Source organism: Vigna unguiculata, chromosome 3, assembly GCF_037176805.1.
Source record: "Vigna unguiculata cultivar grain cowpea cultivar isolate G323 ecotype 2 chromosome 3, ASM3717680v1, whole genome shotgun sequence".
In the NCBI taxonomy this organism is placed as follows: domain Eukaryota; kingdom Viridiplantae; phylum Streptophyta; class Magnoliopsida; order Fabales; family Fabaceae; genus Vigna; species Vigna unguiculata.
Genome location: NC_140794.1, coordinates 15,155,852 through 15,179,621, shown reverse-complemented (window position 1 = coordinate 15,179,621; position 23,770 = coordinate 15,155,852). Strand labels below are relative to the sequence as shown.

General features: G+C 34.1%; 3 protein-coding genes across 3 annotated transcripts; 1 reads left to right on the top strand and 2 right to left on the bottom strand.

The window, feature by feature from the left end:
- Positions 1 to 2,932: 2,932 nt before the first annotated feature.
- On the top strand, positions 2,933 to 4,469 carry LOC114178637 (krueppel-like factor). Its single transcript, XM_028064652.2, has 3 exons — positions 2,933 to 3,156; positions 3,425 to 3,721; positions 4,231 to 4,469. The coding sequence occupies exons 2-3, from the start codon at positions 3,469 to 3,471 to the stop codon at positions 4,263 to 4,265; spliced, it is 288 nt and encodes a 95-aa protein (XP_027920453.1). The 5' UTR covers positions 2,933 to 3,156; positions 3,425 to 3,468; the 3' UTR covers positions 4,266 to 4,469.
- Positions 4,470 to 5,302: 833 nt separating this feature from the next.
- On the bottom strand, positions 5,303 to 10,956 carry MCM3 (Minichromosome maintenance (MCM2/3/5) family protein). The gene is made up of 17 exons (XM_028064651.2): positions 10,790 to 10,956; positions 10,602 to 10,711; positions 10,253 to 10,461; positions 9,443 to 9,573; positions 9,127 to 9,365; positions 8,770 to 9,006; positions 8,537 to 8,691; positions 8,240 to 8,448; positions 7,958 to 8,123; positions 7,676 to 7,878; positions 7,358 to 7,417; positions 7,179 to 7,268; positions 6,497 to 6,672; positions 6,141 to 6,218; positions 5,901 to 6,042; positions 5,722 to 5,822; positions 5,303 to 5,607 (listed from the first exon to the last, which is right to left on the bottom strand). The coding sequence occupies exons 1-16, from the start codon at positions 10,853 to 10,855 to the stop codon at positions 5,763 to 5,765; spliced, it is 2,331 nt and encodes a 776-aa protein (XP_027920452.1). The 5' UTR covers positions 10,856 to 10,956; the 3' UTR covers positions 5,303 to 5,607; positions 5,722 to 5,762.
- Positions 10,957 to 13,262: 2,306 nt separating this feature from the next.
- On the bottom strand, positions 13,263 to 19,029 carry KASI (3-ketoacyl-acyl carrier protein synthase I). The gene is made up of 7 exons (XM_028065665.2): positions 18,501 to 19,029; positions 17,802 to 18,233; positions 17,227 to 17,400; positions 14,542 to 14,655; positions 14,314 to 14,415; positions 13,730 to 13,796; positions 13,263 to 13,644 (listed from the first exon to the last, which is right to left on the bottom strand). The coding sequence occupies exons 1-7, from the start codon at positions 18,948 to 18,950 to the stop codon at positions 13,577 to 13,579; spliced, it is 1,407 nt and encodes a 468-aa protein (XP_027921466.1). The 5' UTR covers positions 18,951 to 19,029; the 3' UTR covers positions 13,263 to 13,576.
- Between the last annotated feature and the right edge of the window lie 4,741 nt (positions 19,030 to 23,770).

The following is a 23,770-nucleotide window of genomic DNA, read 5'->3' as shown; positions in this document are numbered from 1 at the left end:
ATTCAATCTAGTCTTCTCTTTTAAGTTAGAGTTAACATCGTGTCCGTACAGGACACGTGTCAAGCCATGGAATTTTTAATTTTTTTTTTAATTCTTTTCTTCAAAAAATTTAAAAACTGTCACGTGTCAGTCAATAATCGTTCCACGTGGCAGCTTACAATCATGACACGTGACAGTGTAATAATTGTTTTCAATTTAGTACCCCAATTTAAATTTTTGGTTCAATTTAGTACTCCAATTTTTTAAAATGATCCAATTTCGACCTCTCCCATTTGAGACCAAATTAGTAAATAACCTTAATTACAACCTATATATACATGTTACAATAACTTTTTCTAATATATACATCAAATCATTTCACCTAAATACTTAAATTACTTTATCTTTTACATTTTAACCTTTGTAATTTTTTACACTTGTAAAAAATAAAATAATTTGAATATTTAGGTGTAGTGATTTGATGTATAAATTCAAAACAATTATTTTAACATGTATATATAAGTTATAATTAAACTTAGTTACTAATTTAGTCTTAAATTGGAAAGGACGAAATTTGATCATTTTAAAAAATTGGGGTACTAAATTGAACCAATGGGGTACTAAATTGAAAACAACTATTACCACTGTCACGTGTCATGATTGTAAGCTACCACGTGGCACAATGATAAACTGACACGTGGCAGTTTTAATTTTTTTTGAAAAAAAAATATATTTTTTTTAAAAAAAATAATTTAAAAAAAATTAAAAATTACATGGCTTGACATGTGTCCTGTACGGACACGATGTTAACTCCAACTTGACGGAGATGACCAAATTGAATCTCTTTAGAAAATTGGGGTACTAAATTGAACAAACCAAAAGTTTGGGTACCAAATTGAACTTAACGAAAAAGTTGAGGTACAAAATCAGTAATTATACCAAAAGAATTTTATAAATGACATTTGTATATTTTATTATTAAAATTCAAAGTTATAAGTAAAATTCTTTGGACGAGTTTTATTTTATAGAATTTGTTATATTTTTAAAAACACATTATAGGACTTATGGTGAAGAGAGTTACAAGATTATTCGATCAGAATTGTTAATAGAGTAAGTCTTTTTTTTTTTGTCTTTTTACAATACTTGTTTTGCTTGCAAGTACTCTATGAGGAGCTTGCATGTGTCATTGAGTAGTTTTACGTGATTCTCTAGTCTTTGTTTGTATGTAGTTAGAGTTATTTAAGGATCTTGTCTTGTGTAGAGTCTCTGTGAGCAAAGGGCTCTTCAATTGAGGTAAGGGAGACTTATTATTTTATTTTAGACATGTTAAGATTTATGTGTGTTGGATGCAATTGATTAAATTGGATGGTTTGGTGAAAATGGTTAAACTGTGATTGATATAGAATAATATGATTGTAGTAGAATTGGTAGCAACTAATGAATCTTTTTTATTTATGTGATTATGCGAATAAAGTGTATGATTGAGTTATGAAATGGTGGTATGTGAGTGATCAAATTGGTTTAATGATACTATTTGAGATGTTAAAATCAAAGAACACTTGTTGAAGCAATTTTAGAAGAGGTAGAGTACTCAAAAAGTTCATTGAACCATTTAAAACACAAAGGCAAGAAAATCAGTTATTTGTTATTGTGTGGGGCATTGTTGAACATTGTCAAGCGCCACTTCCATTGGGTGCCTTCCAAGTTTGTGACCATTAGAGGTTTCTAGCGCCAAACGTTGCCTAGATACCGTTGGTTCCTCACTTCAGAGTAAGCTCCAACGATTGGGGTATTCGACACTACAAGCATCGTTAGGCACTCTCCTTTCACATACAACTCCATGGAAGGTTGAGTTGGGCGATGGAGGAGTGGCATTGGGCGCAAGAGGTGGTTGATGGACATAGGGTTCAACATTAAGTGTGATTGTGTTATGTTTTCATGTTTTGAATATCTATTGTGAAGATGCCATGTGAACTATGAAGGTGGCTCGAGTGGTGGTGGCTTGCGTGAAGGTGGCTCATGTGGTGGTGGTCGCTCACAAGTGATGGTGATGGTAGGGCAAATCTCTCGTCTATATGTATTGTGATGTGGGTGGATCTTTCTGTTGTGGATGGGTGAGAGTGATAAAGCGTTAAGAGTGAGTGAGAAAGATGAAGTGCTGTGGGTGGGTGAGAAAGATGAAGCAAATAAACAAGAGAAAGGGAAAAGGTTGTGTTTGTGCCTTCTTCAGTTCACATTCGCGAATAGAGATAGAGAGATGAGATGAACTTAAATAAAAATAGGTTAGAGAAAAACAAAACACACCACAGTACATGACTTAGTGGAAACGGGTTGCGGTTGGCCTGTCCAAACCCGCCCGCAACCCGTCAGGTTGTCAACCATGTTGAGCCGAGCTGCAATGTGTTCATAGGTTGAATCACCTAACCCAACCCATGCTTTGAAGTCGAGTTGATAACCAATCCATCGGGTTAGACCCACTTTGACATCCCTACAAAACCTTAAACGATACTAAAGAGGAAATTCTAAAAAGATATAAGTTCTTAAAAATGAATAGTTTATATATATACATTTTGCTATTTAATAATAAAATATATTTAAGAGCTCATTTTTATAAAGCTTTTTCTAATCTTGACTATATTTTTTTAGGTTCTCACATATTATCTTTTTTAAATTAAAACTTATTAATTTTACCATTTAATTGATTTTCTGAACCATTATTTTAAACTAAATTAACTATTTATAATAAACATATTACCTTAAAGATAAATAGTCAAAATTTATTTTTATAGTAAAAATTATTTATATTTATTATTTTTTGTTATTATACATTTGTTTTTACTAATAATGATATAAATGAAATTTATAAACTGAAAGCAGTCATAGAATTTTTTTATTATTATTCTTCGGTATATTTTATTTATTTAGTATATTTTACATTGAAAAAACGTGTTGAACTTCGCTGAACCCAATGATCAAAAATAAGAAGAGAGGAGAAAAAACCCAGCAAAACCCTAATACTAACCAGCGCACCAATTTGTAGTCCTGTTTGTGAATGGACAGAAAATAAAAGGGAAAGGGGAGAACAGTGAGATCGCAAAGCTTGTTCTGCACAACTCAAAGGGTAACATCCAAACGCAACATCAACACCCAAAACGGACATAATTTATTTTTTCCCAGGTGCGTTCTGCATAAATCTTCACTTACAAACGATTCTACAAGATTTTGATTACCTGCATCTAAATCCTGAGAAAGGAAATGCCTATTTGCCAAGACTCAAAAAGTGGACATGTTCGATTTTCATTTTGGCTAAATTTATACTTTTCAATATTCTTGGAGAAAAGCTTTTAATGGTCTTCATCTTTTATTCTGTTTCAGAAACCAATGGGTTTTGTTTTGTTTCTGCTTGGGTTTATTATGTTGTTAATTCTAAGTTTTTTTTCTTCAGCACCAGCATAATTCGTGGATTTAAGGGTTTGGAATTGAGGCGTTATGGAAAGTAAAGATGCAAAAGATCCATTCAAAGGGGTGGATTGGAAAGCTGTTGGCGGTGAAATGCAGAAAAATCCGAGTGTTCAACCATCCTTGAAGAAACGATTACCCAACAGAGTTAGGCAAATTCCTGAGTACTATTTCCTGCCTCGATGGCCTCTTCCCAAAGCCATTTTATTTTGCAGTGCATGCATTGGTGCTGGTGTGGCTGCTGGAATGCTTGGTGAGATCTGGATTGAAAAGAAAGTTAAAGGTATTTTCACCTCCCTCTCTTTCCTTTCACCAACCAATGTTTTATTTTAGTCCTTTTAATTGCCAAATGGAAACCCTTTCTTTTTTGGATAAAATGAAGAAGTAGTAAACACTTTATGAAGAACATCAGAAAATAAAATGAATTGAGCTTATCCCTCAAGTTTTTGAGAAGTACGTCTACAAAAGTCTATAAGTTGATTTAAACTTGCTGGAAAAGTTCAATTCTTTATATTTTTTTCTCCTATAAGTATTTGTAGAAAAAATTATCTAAAGAAAGTTGTATAAAAAGTTTTCGATTGTCAAGTTATCAATGTACATGTTATGTATTTTGTGATGTGCAATGGATCTTTAGCAAGCTTGCTTCGAGTTTCTGACTATGTCATGTACTGTGAGCGGATAACAATCATTGTCAATGACAAAGTATTAGTTTGAACATTCATTGCGTTGCTCGTATTTGTTAAACTTTTGAATTAGACATTGTTGTAATGGTCTTTTGTTTTGGTATTGCAGAAGATGGAGGGGTTATATGGGAATTTGATAAGTAAACTATTGGTCTTAGGACAACTAATGTCACAGATATTGCTGCCTCTATGCAAGTTAGTCTCTTCAGCACCCTCACTTCTCAGAGGAATTAAGATGATCCTTGTTTAGCAGCAGGATTGAGGGGAATGAGGTGTGATGGTAATACTAGGAAAGATTTCTCTGCCATTTCTAATAAATATGGCACCTAAATTTATTACTTTCTTTAAGATTAGCATTTCGATGGTTCCTAACCAGCACTCCACAATGATTCAATCAATCAGCTTATTAAAAGCCAACCCTGACGCCACGAAAATGTTGCAATTGTTGCAATGAAATTGCCATTTTTTAAAGGAAATGATTAAGGAGCCATGTTAATAGTCTTATAAGGATAACGATGTGTCCATGCCGTTTATATTTCTTCAATTCTGCTTTTTGGTTAGAACCCTAAAAGCTAAAATGTCAAAAGAAAAAAAAACTGTAAACTGAATCCACGCTACTGTATCACTCATTGGGCTGCTTGCCGCCAATGCTTAAATAGAAAAACACCATCAAAATTTGCTGAAAATTAGTTATGAAATAAAGATTCATGCACCCCTGACTTGTTATGAATCGTGGACCTCTTGAAAAGTGCTGATGAACGGCATCTCTTCCAATCCTAGCAGAGAATTACTAATTCTGCGGCTATGATTGTAGACAATCATAATGTTAAATGGGCGAACATTCTTACTTCGTAACAATACAAATTTTTGTTTACAAATTACGTGATTCATTTGTACATTAATATTATATTATTAAGTGTGTTAAAATGATTTTTACTTCCACATGACCTCTTGTACATAATGCTGTTCTACTGGTTTGACTTAGATCGCACCGGAGGTCTACTTGTTTAATTAGGTGCTGCATAAAATAATATGTTGATCCGGACCACAAAGGTTTGAAAATTGAATTCAACTCGCGTCACAAGCTCCAAGCTTTTCTTTTGGTTTCTCCGTAAATTTTTATGGTTGGCAATAATAATAAGTATCACAGTGAAGGAACATGAAATTATGGAGACCAGTCATTTCTAAAGCCTTGTTTTACACGAATACTTTGCAGTTAGCAGAGTAACTAATTCATAAAGATAAGGCCAGTATCAAAATTATATGAACAAAACAAGGAAAATTTTCAATAGGGGTGAAAAAGTTCATCTTAATTTAAATGTTCTGTGAAGAATAATACGCAGTTGCAATCGCATAAGCTATTTCCTTGTCGAAGTGTTAGTGAAGAACTCCCATATAATAAGGTATTAACTCTGGAATTTCCAAATCCTTCTCAAGCCTCGCACCGTTGTGAAGTCCATCCTACCTGAGCGGCAAATTCTGCGCCCTGAAATTCATCCATAGTTGATGAAAAATCTATTTTACAATTGCAAATTGTGTAATGCGCTCATCTTTACTAATGACAATTAATGATAATGTATATGTTTGTAGAATCGCATACCTCTTTGAATCTTCGTTGAGATTGTGCCACAATCTTAGATTTTATGATATCATATGCACCATTCCATCAACTATCATCACTCTATTGTCATCTTGCAACCTCTGAAATTTCAGAAAAAAACAATAGTAACGAAGTTCGAGTTGGGATGGTGGCAGCAGAAATTCATCAGAAGATCATACCTCTAATAGGAGTAGTATATCTGCAGCGGTGTAAGGTGAATCTGCCCCTCTGTTGATAACATTCTCTAAGTCTGCAATAGCTATGAGATCCAGGCGGTTGGCGCGCATATGCTGACCAAATAGAGAATTAAATGCTTCAATTCTGCATGTCAATATAAGATATTTTACATCAGAAACAGTAGGAGCACAGAAAGAAATATAAGAAAACAATTAAAAGGCAGGAATCGGCAGTTGACTGACCTTGCAGGGGTGAGTCCAACATTAGCTTCAGCTGCTGGGGTCTCATCTACTTCCATGGCATCTGTTCCTAATGTTGATCTAGCCAAAAAGAAATTACTAGTGTTATTAGTTCATAATGGACAAATATGTTTTAATACATCTAGACATCGACCTCCTCAACATTTACATGGCAACATAGATGTCTTAATGCTTACAAATGTGCAAGTGCAAGGATGCTAAATTACGACAGTTACAAAGAAAAACGCTAGAATATGGCAATAAATGAATTATCATGTAATCTAATTATAGTAGTAATCAGAATGAAAAGATCCTTGCAAATAATACAGCTTTTCCAACTTGTTTAAATTCTTGCTCACCCTCTTGTATCTTTAGAACCTCGATTAGGACCATCATTTTCATTGTGATCAGCCTTGCGCTTCCTGCCTAGCTCTTTCTCCCTCTCTTGCTCTCGCTCTTCCATTTCTGTAAGTTCTTTGTGATATATTGCAAAATTTAAAACCTTTAAAGCAGCTTCAACATCAGACTTCGAAACCTGAAATGAGAAGTGCTGGTTCAATCACAAAGTGTAGTGAACAAAAAAGTGAAAATATAGGCTGTTGAAGTATCATCGGGAAGAATATATAGGTAAAATAGCAATAGGAGAAAGAGAAAAGTGCAGCTAAGAAGAATGCCAAGTGAGTGTTTGACTAATTGGAATAATATTTCGTTACGGGAAATGCACTTTTAGAAGAATTAATTTTGATGGAATTGCATTTGAAAGAAGGAATTTTGTTTTTCTAAAAAGCATACTAGACATTGATTGGAGATACCAACATTATTTTTAGTTGAAAGTAATTTAGCTTGAAATAGCTTGGAAAAGTTAATCCAAAAGCAAAAGAATTTGTTGAGAACAATAATTTAGCTTGGAATACTTTTCCAAGCATGATTAGAAAGAAAAATAGAAAGGTTAGTTAACATTTCCCCTGGACTTGTTACCAAAATAGACATTTATAAATAACGGAGAAGAGAACATTGAAAAAGTAGATGTCAGTCTAGTACCTTTCTGCTCAATTTCAGTTTGGCATGAGCTGTTGAGAGACGTATGATGGTTTCTAAAGTTCTGGCAGTTATGGGAAGTGTTCCTCCTGTCTGCATAAAGTCAGTATTATATCAATAAAAGAAACAATGTTGTGTAATGGCTCGAATGCAGAGCACCAATTTCAACTCTCAATGCTAACCTTTGCATTTGAGCTTGCATTTCTGAGCTCAGCATAGGCTGTGGCAATGTTCTCAGACGCCTGTGGACGATGTCAATTGATGTTAAATTAAAGCTAGTCATATGTCTATACAATAATGGACGGGAACAGAAGCATAGCAACCATAAAATAATCGGAACCATTCAAGTATGGCAATTGTAACATAAATATAGCAGACCGAACTTACATTAAAATGGATAAATTAGAAACTTCAAAAGAGAATACATCAAGAAAGATGAAAATGATATTATTAATAAGAAAGGCACGTTCTTATTAGTCAGTTCAGGATAAATTACAAACCTCATCAGTCAGTTCAGGTTGAATCCTATGCTTAGCGTAGTGGATATATTTCTTAAGAAACTTAATTGTAAGCGTATCACGTTTGCGACCTCTTTCAGTTTTCTTCCCATGTAACATTCTGTTATATTTGACAAAGATAGACGAATCCGTATCAGCCTCATCTTCTCTTCCGTATCCTGAGCTCCCATTAAGTGTTGCCTCGCCTACATTGTTAAGCTACTTTGAATAAAACAACTAACTAGTATAAGAACGTCTCAAAGCATTGTAAAACTGCTTATTTACCTCCATCAACGGCAGAACGAAATCTATGCATACGAAGTACATGCTCAGAAATTCGACGATCAATGTCAGGATCCATTTGATCTAACACAATGAACAGTAGATCAAATCGAGAAAGCAAGGAGTCTGGAAGTCCAATATTTTTAGTTGGAGTCAATGAACGATCATACTGTACAATTGCACAATAAAAAGTCATAAGTTAGAAAAGAAATTGAAGGTTCAGTACAATATCAGGAAATTGGAAAGTTTAAACTGCACAGCCTATTACCGCATAACGCTACTTACAGTTCCATATATGGGATTTGCAGCTGCAACCACACTGCATCGAGCATTCAGTGATGCATGGATACCAGCTTTAGCAATAGTCACAGTCTGCTGCTCCATAACTTCATGTATAGCAACACGATCTTCATCATTCATCTTGTCAAATTCATCAATGCAGACAACACCCCTGTCGGCAAGAACCATTGCCCCAGCTTCTAGCCTTCTTTCCCCTGAGAAAGAAGTAAGAATCGTTTCCTTAGATGACAAAATATATAATAATAGAACTATGCATAGAGCCCATGACAATGATCTTTTTACCTGTTTCTTGATCTGAAGTAACAGCCGCTGTCAAACCAACTCCAGAAGAACCCCTGCCTGTAGTTGATATGGCCAAGGGAGCAATGTTCATAATTGCTCTTAAGAGTTGAGACTTGGCAACAGAGGGGTCACCAACCATCATCATGTTAATGTCACTAAAGAACCAAGACAGACCAGCATTACGATTTTATATTAAGTTAAAAGAGAAGGGAGATCAAGCAAAAAACACGAACCCTCGCAAGTGAGTGCCATTCTTTAAGTTCTTCTCCACTCCACTAAGCATCAACAAAATCACTGCTTTTTTTATCCAAGAATGCCCATATATAGAAGGTGCAAGCGAATTACTTAGCATGTCAAATGCATCATCTCTTTCAGCTATCTTTTTAATGTTTTTGAGATCTTCGGGACTGTATATTGGTGCATTAGCCTCTTTGTTGAGAAGAGAAACATTGTTGGCTATGAGCACAGTCCTGCACGAACATCAATCAATCAGTTTTCTGTTTATGAAAGCACAGGAGTCAATCAATCAGTTTTCTGTTTATGAAAGCACAGGAGTGAAAACGAACTGTCAGTATATATACTGGAGCTACCTGAATACTCCATTCACACTGCCTTTACTTTTCCCTGCAAGAGCCTTATATATTCCCACAATTGCCACTCGATCTCCAGGCTTGCAAGAATCAACAAGGTCATCTTCTACAATGACATCCACTGTTCTTGGAAGTTGACCAGGAGCAGAATTCTCAGGAACTTCTTGAATGGACAAAGTTTGATGATCTTTGTATTTGCACAATCCATACTCAGTCACAAGTAAGTTCCCATTTTCATCCTACAAAGATTTTAGTCGATAAATTTCATAATCACGAGAAGACAAAAAATATTGGAGATCAACGAGCTTGACATTACCCTTGTAGGGTAAACAGATCCTGTGGGCAAACCCAAATTAGAGGTAATATCACGATATTCGCGAGAAGTGAAGTTTCCCGTGGTGGGGCAGAAATGAACACTTTTAACAACCTTCGGCCTTACAAGAGAACCTATAAATTAAAATAAAGGGTGAGATGTCTGCATGCTTAAACCAGAGCATTTGTTCACAAATTTGTTCATAAATGTATTCCGTATCAAACAGAAAGAAAGGAATCAATGCGGAAAATGAACAACCTAAAGATAAAACTAAACGGCTGCTTGTGAGAGATATAAACTACACACTTTTACCCGCGAAGGATATTCACATTTCCATCATTATCACATAACATAATGAATAATAACATGCCACTCAAGACATACTAAGCAACTTGATAACAGACGATATTAACTTGCAAATAAAATAACAGCTTTGTAGGTAAGATAAAAATATGAAGTGGAAGACTTATCAAACTAAAACGAGTTATAAGGGGAAAAAATACACCCAGGCCATACTAACCAATGACCACGAAAAAAGATAATCCTTTGAATCCTCAAAATAACAAAAATAGAATACATTCCCAAAGCCACTAATTAAACCCAGTAAAACTTATAAGGGAGGACCAATTGGACTAAAAAAGCCAGAGAACATGAGTTTGATTTTTATTTAAAGGGTTTCGGATTCAACTTAAGAATCGAAGTTTAGTCGTTTAACGCCCTAATTTCTTGAGAAACCAGCTGCACTAAATCATTAAGTTATGACAAAAATTAAAAAGGGACAAAAAGTATAAAAAGAAGCAAAGGTAGTTTTACATTTGGTGACAATGCCCTCAACACAGACCATAGAACCTATGAATTCAGAAAGAAGCTCCCTTGGCGTGACTCGGCGGGAAACAAAGGGACCTTCAAATCCCACAAGCACTTGTTCTCCTTCCTTCAAATACTTAGGATCAATAGCACGAGTAGCGTCCGTCACCGCATCGCAGAACGGTTGAATGTACTCACTTGGACTCCTGATTATCCTGCAAAAATTTCAATTTCTATTAACAAAAAACAAAATAGAAACACCAACTGCAAGCAATAACTTCACAGACAGAATCAAATTCCAAAGAAATGTAAGTACAAAAGTAAAATTTAAAAATTAGTAGCGAGAAGTGTTAACCTGTTCCCCAAGTCGCGGAAGTTGTGGAGATCCGAGATGTTGATGATGAGACGGTGGCGCTTGTGGTTGATTAGGGCTTTGATTTCGTCCATGTAAATGCCCTTTCCCACCTGATGATTTGACAGAGATCGTTAGAACGAAGACAGAGTAACAGACACAAATAAGAAGAGGAAATGCATAGGACATACATCTTGATCTAAGAAATCGGCGAATTCTCGCTTATGCGCCGCCCTAACTTCTTCGCTCAAGTCCATTTGAGAAGGCTGTGGTAGTAGCGAGAGAGAGTCAGAGAATGGTGGAGTCAGAAGAGTGAAAGAAAACTATGGTGGTGCTTCTTTTTCTTTTGGCGCTAGGACTCTGTTTTTGGCGGGAACATGGAGCTTCGTGCTAGCTTTGTGGCGGGAACAACAACTTTGAGATGCTCTTGGGCTTTTCTTACTTCCAAGGCCCAATTGCTATCTACACATCCTACCATAAGTGAAAGGCAGACTTTTACTTCCTACATTTCATCAATCTCTTCGCACCCCTCAAATTTTCAAAATAATTGTTTTAATAGATCTTGAAAATTTGCAAATTAAGAGACTAGAAAATTTAATTAAATTTAAAAATATTAAATTTTAATTCTTAATTTAAAAAAAAAATTCTTATATTTTTCAGTTTTTTTAAAAAATATAAATATTTTTTAAATAATCAAAAATAAATTTATTCAAAATTTATTATGTAAATGATTTTAATAAAATTAATTTTCTGTTTTCAAAATAAAATATCCCAAAATTTGATTCCGGAAAATTTGAATTTCCACTAAATTTTGAGTACAACTTTGAAACATAAGCATAATTTGGCTCTGAGATCGAATTCCAACTTAGCAATAAAATGTCCTATTTTAGTACATTGTGGTATCTGGTATCATTCTCATTCGGTGCAAACAAAATTCATCGAAAGTGTTAGATAATTTATCCTGTTCTCTGGTGAAAAAATAAAATCTCGTTTTTTTTTTCTTAATTTCCTATTCTTTTTATGTATTTTCTTTCTACTCTGGACTATTTTTTTCACTCTTTAAGTACTGTTTTTCTCCAAAACTATAATCTTATTTATTATTTTTTTTTTTCAAACATTGAGGTTTGTTTAGAGAAGTTGTTAATGGATAAATGATTCATATGAATAGACAAAATGCACTGAAGAAAACATAAAAGGAAATAAATACCAAATTTTGATATGGACTTTTCTCAACATGAAATTACATTGAGTCCTTCAAATATATTCAAGTTGTAGTAAAGAGACTCCTAATTTAGATATTCTTTTATTGTTTTCTAAAGCTCGTACCAACACATTTATTCTTTTACAACTTCCCTTTTTTAACAAATATTCACTCTTAACTTGTATACAAAAGTGTTCATGAGAATGAATTAGATTAAAAAGCAATAAAATAAAATATTGTATTTATCTTAAGAGAGAATTAGATTAAAAAGCAACAAAATAAAATAATCATTTTTTCTTTTATTCTTACACCAACTCACTTTAATTGCAACCATTGTTATCATCATGATCACAGTTTTTGTTAATCATCTTTGTTGTTTTGGTCCATTCTCGTGTGCAATAGAGTTTAAGAGAAACTCCTCTAGTTCATCTTCAACTCGATGACTTCTTCACAAACCTGTCCCGAAACTTCCTTTCTCAAGTTCATAGACAAACTTTCTTATTTTTCAATTGTTTTTTTTTTTTAACTTTTAACTTAATAATGTTTTACTCTCTATTATACTAAAACTCATTTTTTAACTTATTTGCATATTTATTGTTGTTTCGATGTTTAAGTTGATATAATGTTCCTTGCTGAATCATATTGCATTCTGAAATTGGAATCGAAAGATGTTTATTCATTAAAAAATGTCCCATGAAAATGTTTAAATTCCATGTTGTATTAATAAATATATTTCTTTTTTATTTCTTAGTATAATTTTGACAAGTTTTTTTTAAGAATTTTGCATTTAAATTTTTGAAACATATCCCTGCTATTTCAACATTTTTTAGTTTACTTCTTAGTGTTCGTTGTAACTTCTAAGCACCTAAAATTGATGGAGTCTATTATGTCCCTTACTAAATTCAATCATTTAAAATTCATAATCAATCATCCAACCAGCTACTCTTAAAATACATGTGTTACAACTTTTAGAATACATACTATTAAAAATAAATATAAAGAATTTGATTATTTATATTTATGTGTTTTAGCTTAAATTATTACAAAACACTTCAATTAAATATACTATCAGGAATAAATCAAGTTATATTACAAAAGTATAAATAATTATCATAAATTAATAAAACCCGGCTCTATAGAAAATTTAACTTACTTTTTTATTTTCAATTGTTTCAATTTTCAATATATTTAGCTGTTAACTTTCTGTTCTGATTTCTTTTGACGGGATTGAATCAATTTAATAGCATTACCTCTATCAACCAACATTAAAATATAAATATTCGATATCTAATTTGGAAGTTCACGTAGAAAATATCAAGTCTAATAATTATGCATTGTCTATGAACGGCAAGACTTTATTTTTGTGATAATTGATTTAAAAACAATATTTATTAGCATAATCTTCAATTGTTACCTTAACAATGCATAAAAAGCATAGTATTTATCTTGAAACTGATGAATGATTGGAAAAAATGATGATAAATATCTTTACTGAAACAATATGGAAGAATGATGAAGAATTGCTCATTTGGCATTTTATCCTTCTGTATACCTCCAAACTAAGGACTTCCAGCTACATTCAAAAACGTCTACTCATTAAAACAGACTTATAGCTAACTGTCAAGTCACAATTACCACAAACTGAACTACAGGCCTACGGCTTTCATATATGATTGGCTCAAATAGAACAAACAGCCTCACTGATCTAGAGAGAACAAAATTTCAAATAACTTAAACCCGTGTTCCACATAAAGCGCAGATAACCCAACCTGCGTAATCAGGGCCTGAAAGCAGAGAATGCCACCACAGAGTTGTGTCCACCAAATCCAAATGAATTTGAAATAGCTGAAATACAAAGAGAATCAATCATTGCTGTTCCAATTATGATGGACTGTGGAGGATTTGGCTATTGAATTATTTAGAATCTTACCAACATTCACTTCATGCTGCTGCTTCACATTTGCCACTGTATCAAAATCGACTGCGGGTTCTGGGTTCTGCACTCAAGACCAAGGACACATTGTAACTCTAGAATTGAAACAATGCAGCAAGAAAATAAAAACGAATGATACTGTTTGGTTCTCAAAAGCAGAATGGGATAATACAAGGACATCATAATATTTTCCTAACTGCTTGCTTGTGCGGGTAATCATAACGACTGAAAACACAATACTTCCCCACTTTTTAAAACTAGGATGATTGATGATAATTAATACTAACATAATCTTAACTGCAATCTGGTTCAGACAATCCATGGAACTCGATCTAACCATCCCTAAACTACCAGTTTAATATGTGAAATAATTCACACATATTTATAATAAGTTGATGACATGTACAAATTCCTAGGTACAATTTTCAATTATTTTCAGAAACAACTTTGCCACACCAATATAGATCCCACATGGCTAAAGAAAGGAGAGAAAAACACTGACAAATAACAACTTACAATAACAAAAGTTCTAGAAGTCAGTCAAATTAACCTTAACCCTAAAAAGAATTAAGTAAACGTACAAATTGATTGATTGTTGGATGCAGCCATCCTGTTGTTATGGCTTTAACAGTGGCAATGGCTTCCAACCCCCCAGCTGCACCAAGGCAGTGTCCTATCATAGACTGATACAAAATGAAGAACGCAAATGTCAGTTCCCGGAGAATGAAACAATCCAATATAACATTCTGTAATATAGAAGAAAACAGAAAGCTGTCACCAGCATAATAAAGCCACTAGCGTGATAGTACCTTGGTGGCATTAATTTTGATGCCAGAAGTGTCCTTGAAAACCTTCTTAATAGCATTAATCTCTGCCAAGTCGCCAGCAAGAGTGGAAGTTGCATGTGCGTTTATGTAGTTGACCTGAAAATAAGCAATTGTCACACTTTCACTTTGCAAATTTATGGTATGACTGAATCAGAAACAACATATAAATAACAAAAACATTAAGACTAACTTCTAGAACTGACAGAAAAACGATGGCATTACAAAATTCCTTTTAGCTCTATTAGTAGCTTAAGCCCCTCTCTCTTGGAAAATTGAGGGAGTAACTATGTATCAAAGGAGTATTTGCGTAAGTTGCAACTGCTCAGGGCCTTACTTTCAGATACATACTTTGATTTATGTTCTAATAGTTGTGTTTCTCACACATTCGAACTTGATATCACTCTAAGAGACACTGAACCAAATCTCAGAAAATAACTAAGTGCTATGGTGAACCATAATTAAACATGCTGTATATTAATCATTTTATCATTTTGCTACTACAATCAGTGTAATTCTGTAATATCAGAACCGTACCCACGATTACAAGAAAAAAAAAAAGATGAATGGAAATTGCAAAATGGAAGACAAATAGCAACACCAAAAAGAGGAGTTTGTAAATTGGCAAGTTAGCCCATTTGAACTCTTAGAAAAATAAGTTGAATAACATGTAAAGTCGTCTTTTATTAAATTTGTACATTACTTGTTAGACTTGGATAAACTCAACTTCAGCAAAAAGTCTCAAATTCTCCACTTAATATATATATATATATATATATATATATATATATATATATATGTTTGTGTGTGTGTGTGTGTTTAAAGGTGGGTTTCTCTACTGTGTTATATAGCAAGTGTCACATTGGTGTGTTTAGGGTTAGGTACAAGGGCATTGAGAGATAACCCTGCTGTGTTCCTTCTGCATTTGCATCATTGGTGCAGGTACAAGGTCCAACAACCTAATAGGTTACCTCTGTAAAACATGACCAACCACACAATCTGCAACAACAGGCCTATGACGATCACAACCCCCAGGAACGACCATACCCCAACAATTTGGAACCAGGAACCATTGTTCCTTATTGTGCATTGGTGCCTCCCTTATTGTAATTGAACTGAACCTAATTGAAAGTTTAAAATTAGGACATATGGAAATTGTGGTGTTGTACGTTCTCTCATCCCCTATAGTGCTGACTTGTGTTGTGCCTCCCCTCACTAGCTTGGTGGAACTGTCCAAAGTTTGATTAACTCTGAATGTTTGAGTATCCACTTGATTATCCCGTGTGTCTAAGCTGAAATTGTTTACGACTGGTTTCTTTCCTAATTTCAAACTAGTTTTACCTGATATTTTAATGTGGTTGTTTATGAACAATTTTCACTTGTACTAGCATACTTAAATACTATGTTATTTTTGGTTTTCTCTATTTGAGTGCTGGATATTCATTATCTGGAAAAAAAGAAGTCTATGCACTGAATAAGTAAATTTTTTTTATACGTCAGCTAATGACAAACCACCAAGAATGAACATACTTAAATACTTTAACGTGGTTGTTTGTGAACAATTTTCACTTGTACTAGCATACTTAAATACTTTGTTATTTTGGTTTTCTTTATTTAATTGAGTGCTGGATATTCATTATCTGAAACCATCATTAAGGTCATTGATGGCTGAAAATGGTTCCCACTGCTCGCCCTTTGCTTCTTTCATCATCCAACCCTTATCCCGAGATCCTAACCCACAATATCCTTCTTAAAGGAGTCACAACACAACATTTAATTATTGACTTCTTCATATGCAGAGCTTTGACAGCCCATATGCACATTACTCTTCACAACTCCCAGAATAGGAAGCTCAAATAGAAGTTGATAGAAACTGGGCCAGACTACACAAAATACACCCAAAAAGATACTGTATGCTATGGGCCTCTGTGCAACATCAGCTACAATACCCCAAATGCAGGAGAAAAAACTGAGCAGAAACTATAAAATGGAAAACATTCAGCCCGAGACTCATGGGAGGCCTTGGTCTCTCCCCCCAATTCTCTCACTACTTGAATCTTTCTTGCATTTTCTCTCTCCTCTCCTTTTATCATCCCACTATCTCCTAACAGATTTCTCCCACGCTCCTATATCCTTTTGCCATGTGAAGTCAATTATGCCACTCTCACTCCAGGTATTACTCACTACAGGTGCTCATTCTCATACCTCCTTTTCTTCCCGCAGTAAACCTGTTTTTCGGGTGATTTCTAGACACTGTTTACCATGTAAATCCCGTTAATGGTTGAATAGGAAGATAAGTATTTTATAAGCATAATGAGCATCCTGTTTTATTTAATTGGGTATTAGTAACTGTTTAACGTCTCTGCCATAATTTAGCCAAACCTCAATGCTAGAAAAGAAAATCCTGGGAGGCCTACTACAAATAATATTGCATAGCAGCATAAGAAATGTTTATCATTTCTATATATATATGCTATGCCATCCCCTACCATAATACAAAGATATTGATAACACAGAATATGCAAGCAAGATAACAGAAAGGTAGAGTCAACTAGGGAGAATTCTTGAAGAGAAATACCATAATAAAAAGTGAAGAGAAACCACCTATCCTTTTGAAGGAAAAAAAAATTAGCTCTAAAAGGAAGAGTAGTACAAGGAGAAAAATATTACCTCCTCAGGTGACACACCAGCATCTTCAAGGCTGCTCTGAATGCATGAAGACACACCAAGTCCATCAGACCTTGGATCTGTCATATGATAAGCATCACAGTTAACAGCGCCTCCCAAGTATTCAGCAATTATAGGAGCGCCTCGCTTCATGGCATGTTCCAAGCTCTCCATCACCTATCAATTTATAGAACACCTTATAAGATTTAAGAATTAGCTTGCATAGAACAAAAACCCATACAAGATAGAAATTTCCTCCAACATTCACAGGGAAAGGAGATTACATGGTAGAATAGGGAATGAGAACACTGAAAAAGGTAGTGTTACTTTCTCAGCAGTTTACCACTCTAATAAATTCATAAAGATCCTACAGTTATACTTACAAAATCCTTAGAAAAACTTCTCCGTAAGTACTTAAAATGATTACAAGATGAGAAAATAAGAAATTAAAATGAAATGAGTTATTATAAGGACAAACGCTGAATTCATTTCCCCTTTCTTTTTCTTCTTTACAAGGGTTAATGGAAAAGTTCATTGAAAAGGGACCTAAGAAACACAAAAGGTGAACGTAAGCTTACCAAAACTCCAGCACCTTCACCCATAACAAAGCCATCACGCCCCTGATCCCACGGCCTTGAAGCAGTTTTGGGGTCATCATTCCTCTGGGAAAGCGCTCTGCAAGCGACGAAACCCCCTAACCCAATGGGAATGATGGCAGCCTCTGTTCCACCCGCTATCATCAAATCAGCCTCCCCTCTCCGTATATGGTTCGCCGCAGCATAAAAGCAATAATTGGAGGTAGCACAAGCAGTGGAAATAGAATAGTTAGGACCCATGAACCCGAGGTCAATCCCAAGCAAAGCCGAACCCATGTTAGTAATGGCATACGGAATGAAAAACGGCGTTATCTTCCGGTGCCCTTTCTCAATCAGAGACTGAACACCGTCGGAAAACACCGTTAGGCCTCCCATTCCGGATCCCACGAGAACACCGGCACGCTCCTTATCAAGCTACACAGAATCAGAAATCAGAAATTCAAGTTAAATAGGGGTTCCATAAGAATGAAGAACCAGAAAATCAGATATTCAAGTTAAACAAGGCTCCAATAAGATTCCAGTGAAGTAGTTTCCCATAACGTGGCAAATTACGATTTGGACAAGTGTTTACATTTAGTATCCTGAACAGGATTTTGTCGAACAAAATTGTCTTCGGAACACGAGAGGAAAGAAAAAACCGAGAAATGCGAAAAAGAGAATAGATCTGAGAGAAGGAGAAACCTTGGTGAGGTTATCCTTGGCGAGGTCGGCGCTTTCGAGGGCCTTCTTGCCGGCGACAATGCAGTAGCGGAGACAGTCGTCGAGGCGGCGGTCGTTCTTGCCGTCGATGTAGCCCTGGGCAGAGAAGCCGCGGATCTGGCCGCCGAAGCGGGTGGGAAACTTGGACGCGTCGAAGCGATCGATGGCGGTGATGCCGCTCTCTCCGGCAAGGAGCTTCTCGTAATAGCCCTCGACGTCGTTGCCGAACACCGACGCGAGGCCCATTCCGGTGATCACCACGCGCTTCTTGGGGTCCTTCTGGCGCTGCGGGGCAGAAACCTTGGGCGCCGCCGTGGCGGAGACGAAGAATACGCGCTTGGCGGCGGCGGCTCTTCTGTTGGCGGCATTGTTGGGAGCGCGAAGCGGGTCCAAGGGAGACGCGCGGAGGGTGGGCGAGTTTAGCGCTTGCATGATGGCGGAGAATGCGATGCACTGAACACTGAACAACTCTGTACTGTGTACTGTGTGGCAACTACACAATGAAACTAACAAGTGGTCGTATTTATTTTCAGCTCAGCTCATTTTTTATTTGTGTATGTTTTCTTTAAACTGAAATTTTATTTTTTTATTTCAATGAGATCAAAATTTTCTTAATAATAATAATAGTATGTAAGAATACTTTATACACTCACTTTCAATCATAATTCATACATCGTTAATCATTATGCAAAAAATTATACTAACAAGACTATCAAATTCATTATCTGACATAAATATTTTAAATTTTATTTTATGTGGATAATATCAAATAAAAAATAAAATAATAAACATAAAAAGTAAGATAAATTAATTTTAGTTCTACCCGTTTTATATTTTTTATCAACCAAATTCCAATCAGAGATAACAAGTAAATTTAATAATAGTAACGGAAATAAATGGATGAGAAATAGTCTGCGACCTATCGATAAATACAAAGCTCATAAAGCTCATGTTTCTTCTGCTGCCTTCCTTAATTAGAAATTCTAAGCTGAAACATCTTCAATGTCCAAACTTGTCATTGTCATGTTTAACCACTTTTAAGATAATTAATCCATGTTAATAGTTGCGAATATGTTAATTATTTATCGTTTTTAAAACATGTTCGCTTTTATACGTGCTTAGTTATATCACGTTTAAAATATTAATTATTTTTAAATTAATATTTAAGATTTGAGGTTATTAAATGTATATGTATTTTTTTCTTTTTAAAAATAACTATTGTTTTTCTAGGCTAAGGTATATCATATAAAACCTTTTAAAAGTACTCCAAATGCCACAATTTTAGGGGATATGTATCTCTCCAAAGGTACTCACTTTCGAACTCCATCAAAGAAAATGTATTTGCAAAAGACACTCTGATGATAAAGTAAGTATGATGTGTAAGAGAGTAATAAATGCTAAAATGAATATGTGATCAATGTATTTTGTAAAACATACTACTTATACTACTGTTGACCTTACCTAGGTGAATTTTTGGCCCAAGACACTATTTACCAAATAAATTTGGATTATTGTGATTAACCTTGGGTTTACCATAATGAATGGTAATGGTTGTCTCTACTAGCTAATGTGAGTTGGATACATGTGCGTCCTTGAGGGTCGACATGTATTCGTTTAGGCCATGTAAAGGTTGAGGAGTGCCCTAAACTTATACAGTACATTAGCCATCTAGTCTTAACATGTCATATGTTGAAGACTTGAAAGAGGTCATGGGCATACTCGATAGTTGGTCTTGAGATTTTTGAAAAGAAAAACTATATTTCTTTAGTTGTATGACCTTATAGGTATAGTTGCCTCCCAACCTTAAGGAGCTAAGCGACAAAGAGGTTTGAGATAATGAAAAGTCAAGGTTGATAAGACGCAGGTGTGCAATTGTCAAGTTTTGTTGAAATCAAGGTAACTTTTGAGAGTGGAAGAGTTGTGACTATTAGGCTCCTTTATTGGTGGTTTGCGACTGTTGGCATGGTGGGGGGAATGTGAAAATGTGTTATGGGTTTCTATAAATAAGGTTTCATTTTTTACGTTCTTTACCAAGTTTCCTACGATTTTATCTACTGTTGATATCTTCTTTTACAAATTTCATAGAAAAAGTGCAAAAGTGTCAGATACCTTTAGGTATATCCTTCAATGGATCGAATATGGGTCGAGGGGTTGGGTAGCAGTCAGTCTTTAAAGTCATCAGATGATTCATTATCTATAACGTTGGGGGTAAACATGGAGGTTATCACGAAGTGTAGAAAAGACCCTCCCAAGGAACATGCTGAGAGCTCTCTTCCCAAGAGTGTTGGGTACGAGTGGGATCATGAAGGGGTTCAGGTAGTGTCTTTTAAGTTTAGGTGGTCACGACTGTTGACTTCCTAGTTGAACAACATATATATTTTTTAGATAGTGTTGAGTTATAGTATCGTATCTCTTAAGAGGGTAAGTGATATACATAGTGTGTGTCATGGTCGTGAGGATGGTAAGGATGAGTTTTTCTTCGTGTATATGACCTTTTTCATTCAGCTCCATTTTCGGCTTCCTTTTAACAAGTTCACAATAGGTGTTCTTCGTCTTCTGAACATCACTCAAACATAACTTCATCCTAATAGTTGGGGATGCAACTCCATCACAATTTTAATTTTAGTTTTTTATAGGTAATGGATACTCGTGAGTACAAATAATATGATACCCATACTCAACTTGTTTATAAATAGGTATTAAAATACCTACTACTCGCAAGTACCAAGTAAACGCCACAAAATTTATTTGTGGATACCCACTTGTACGAGTATTTTCGCCATCCTTAGTTGTGAAGAGGGTTGTCCCATCCAAGCAAAAAGTAGTTGGTAAGAATAGGAAGAAGTTAAGGTTTCTTGCAAAGGGTGGGACACCGAGTTTTGTTTCTAATACATTAGATCTCGACAATCTTGAGGTCCTGATGGTTGGATTCAAAAAGGTTTGGACATCAATTTAAGTGAGTATGAATCAGAGTTTGTAGAAGCGGTAGAGTCGGGCAGTGCTTTGGAAGCTTATATGATGCACAAATACGATACGTGTATCGGATATGACACATATCCGATATGTTGATACGTTTATTTTTAAAATAATAGGATACGACATGTGATAAATACGTGATATATGAATATTGAAAAGTGAACAATGATTCTTAAAAACATAATAAATATATTATCATTATTGTGTGAATTCAAAATAAAATTATATGTACTAAAGTTGTCAATATAAAAAATAAATTATTGTTATCATAAAAGTATCATTACAAAAAATTCTTAAATAATAACTAATTTTAGTAACCAAAAATATGTTATTGAAGACCAATTTATAGACCAATTATTTTGGTAGTCAAAACCTGGTTGCTAATGTTAGTGACCAATTTAGAAACAACTTATTTTGGTAGTCAAAATATTGGTAGCTAATGTTAATGACCAATTTATAAACCAATTCATAATGGAAACTATTTAAATTATCAATTTAAAGACCAATTATAATTTTTAATTTTTAAATTAGTATCTAAATCGGTCATTATATAGTAACTAATTTTTTTTTTACTAAAATTGGTCATTATTCAACATTTTTTATAGTGTACTACGACTTTATAAATTAAATACTTCATTAATAAGTATCTTAAAATATTGGACACACATATCAAATATAAATACGTAACCTAAATTGAAATATCGGTACATTATTAAAAAAAAAACTTTAATAAAGTTTCAAGCCAGATCTTTGGTGATGGGCCGAAGTGTAGCTAATTTGCTACAGAAAGAGCTGTTCGATGAGGTGAAGAAGGTTATGGAGGAGTTGGCGACTCTGAAGAAGAAAGTCGATGATGACCAAGCTGCATGAGCCGAGGAAAAGAAGAAACTTGAAGAGTAAATTAAAAAGTTGAAGGACTGGAAATCGCAGTGTCTGAAATCCGAGAAAAAATTGAAGATAGGAAGGAGAGGGTGAAGCTAAAGGAGACTATGAAGATGAAAGAAGAAGTCTGGTGAAGACAGAGGCCGATATGTTCACTCTCCGTCAATATGTACTTTTTGAACATCTTAATGGATTGTTTTCAAGTATATTAAAACTTCCGTTTTTCATGTTCTACAAAAATATAATAAGAGAGAATAGAAAATTAATTATCTTCCGATATTTCTATTATTTATTTGACATTTGACATTACATGACAACAATCGATCTGGTGGGCACTTTATAAATGAATTTTGAAAATATAATAAGTACCATAAATTTATTTAAAAACATCGAGAGAAAAATAAAACAATAACTAAATTCAAACAGTTAATTATTTTAGCTAAATTTAAGATGGCCTTAATTATTTTTATTTGCTATCTCTCATTCTTGATCTAATATTTAATTATATTTTTTAATTTATCCAAAAGACTTTACAACACAAAGCCCTAGAGCGAAAGTCAAGCGATAATAACAATGTAGAGAAAGTGAAAGCACCGTCCTACCTGTTTGCTATCTCATCATTCCTCTATTTCTTTCCATTAAGTTTCATTTGTTACATTTAACAATAATTTTTGTACTTAAGAATTTTTCACGTTAATTTTAAATTATTATTCCTTAATCTATAAATGATAAAGAAAAGAAAAATAGAAATAACAAATCTTTTTTTTTTCAAAAGAATCTTTAAAGGAAATTTTATACTATCTTAAACTTATTTTTTTCATTCTAAAATAATTATAAATCGCATATGTCATCTCTACTTTAAATAATATACCTAAGATCCTCCATACTAGATTCCCTTTTAAAGTAAGAAATATGTTAATTCATTGAAGCAATTTTATTCAATTCAATGCAAAAACTTTTCGTACCAATTAAGAGGTGGATATAATATAACGAGGTACTTTACTTTTTCCATCATATTGTGAATTGTTAGACGTAATCATTATTATGACATTTGATTAATTTTAGTAAAGTTTTTATTTCAAGAAATAAAAATCTATGGTTGTGTTATGTAGCTTGAGAGGTTATTCACATTACGTGTCAAAATACCTTGTTCAGATTAAAATTGATTCGATGAGTGGGAAGAAATCTGTCAAAAATAAAGAAATAAATAATATTAGGCAAAAAGGCAAAAACATTATTATCTAATAAAAAATGTGAGATTTAAATTTAAATTTTTCAATGTTTTTTAAAATGGTTGAAAAATTCAAAACAATATTTTAAAATTCATAGGCTATATCATACAAAATTATTTAAATATTATTTTAAATCTATGTGTGACATCCCATTTAAATAGA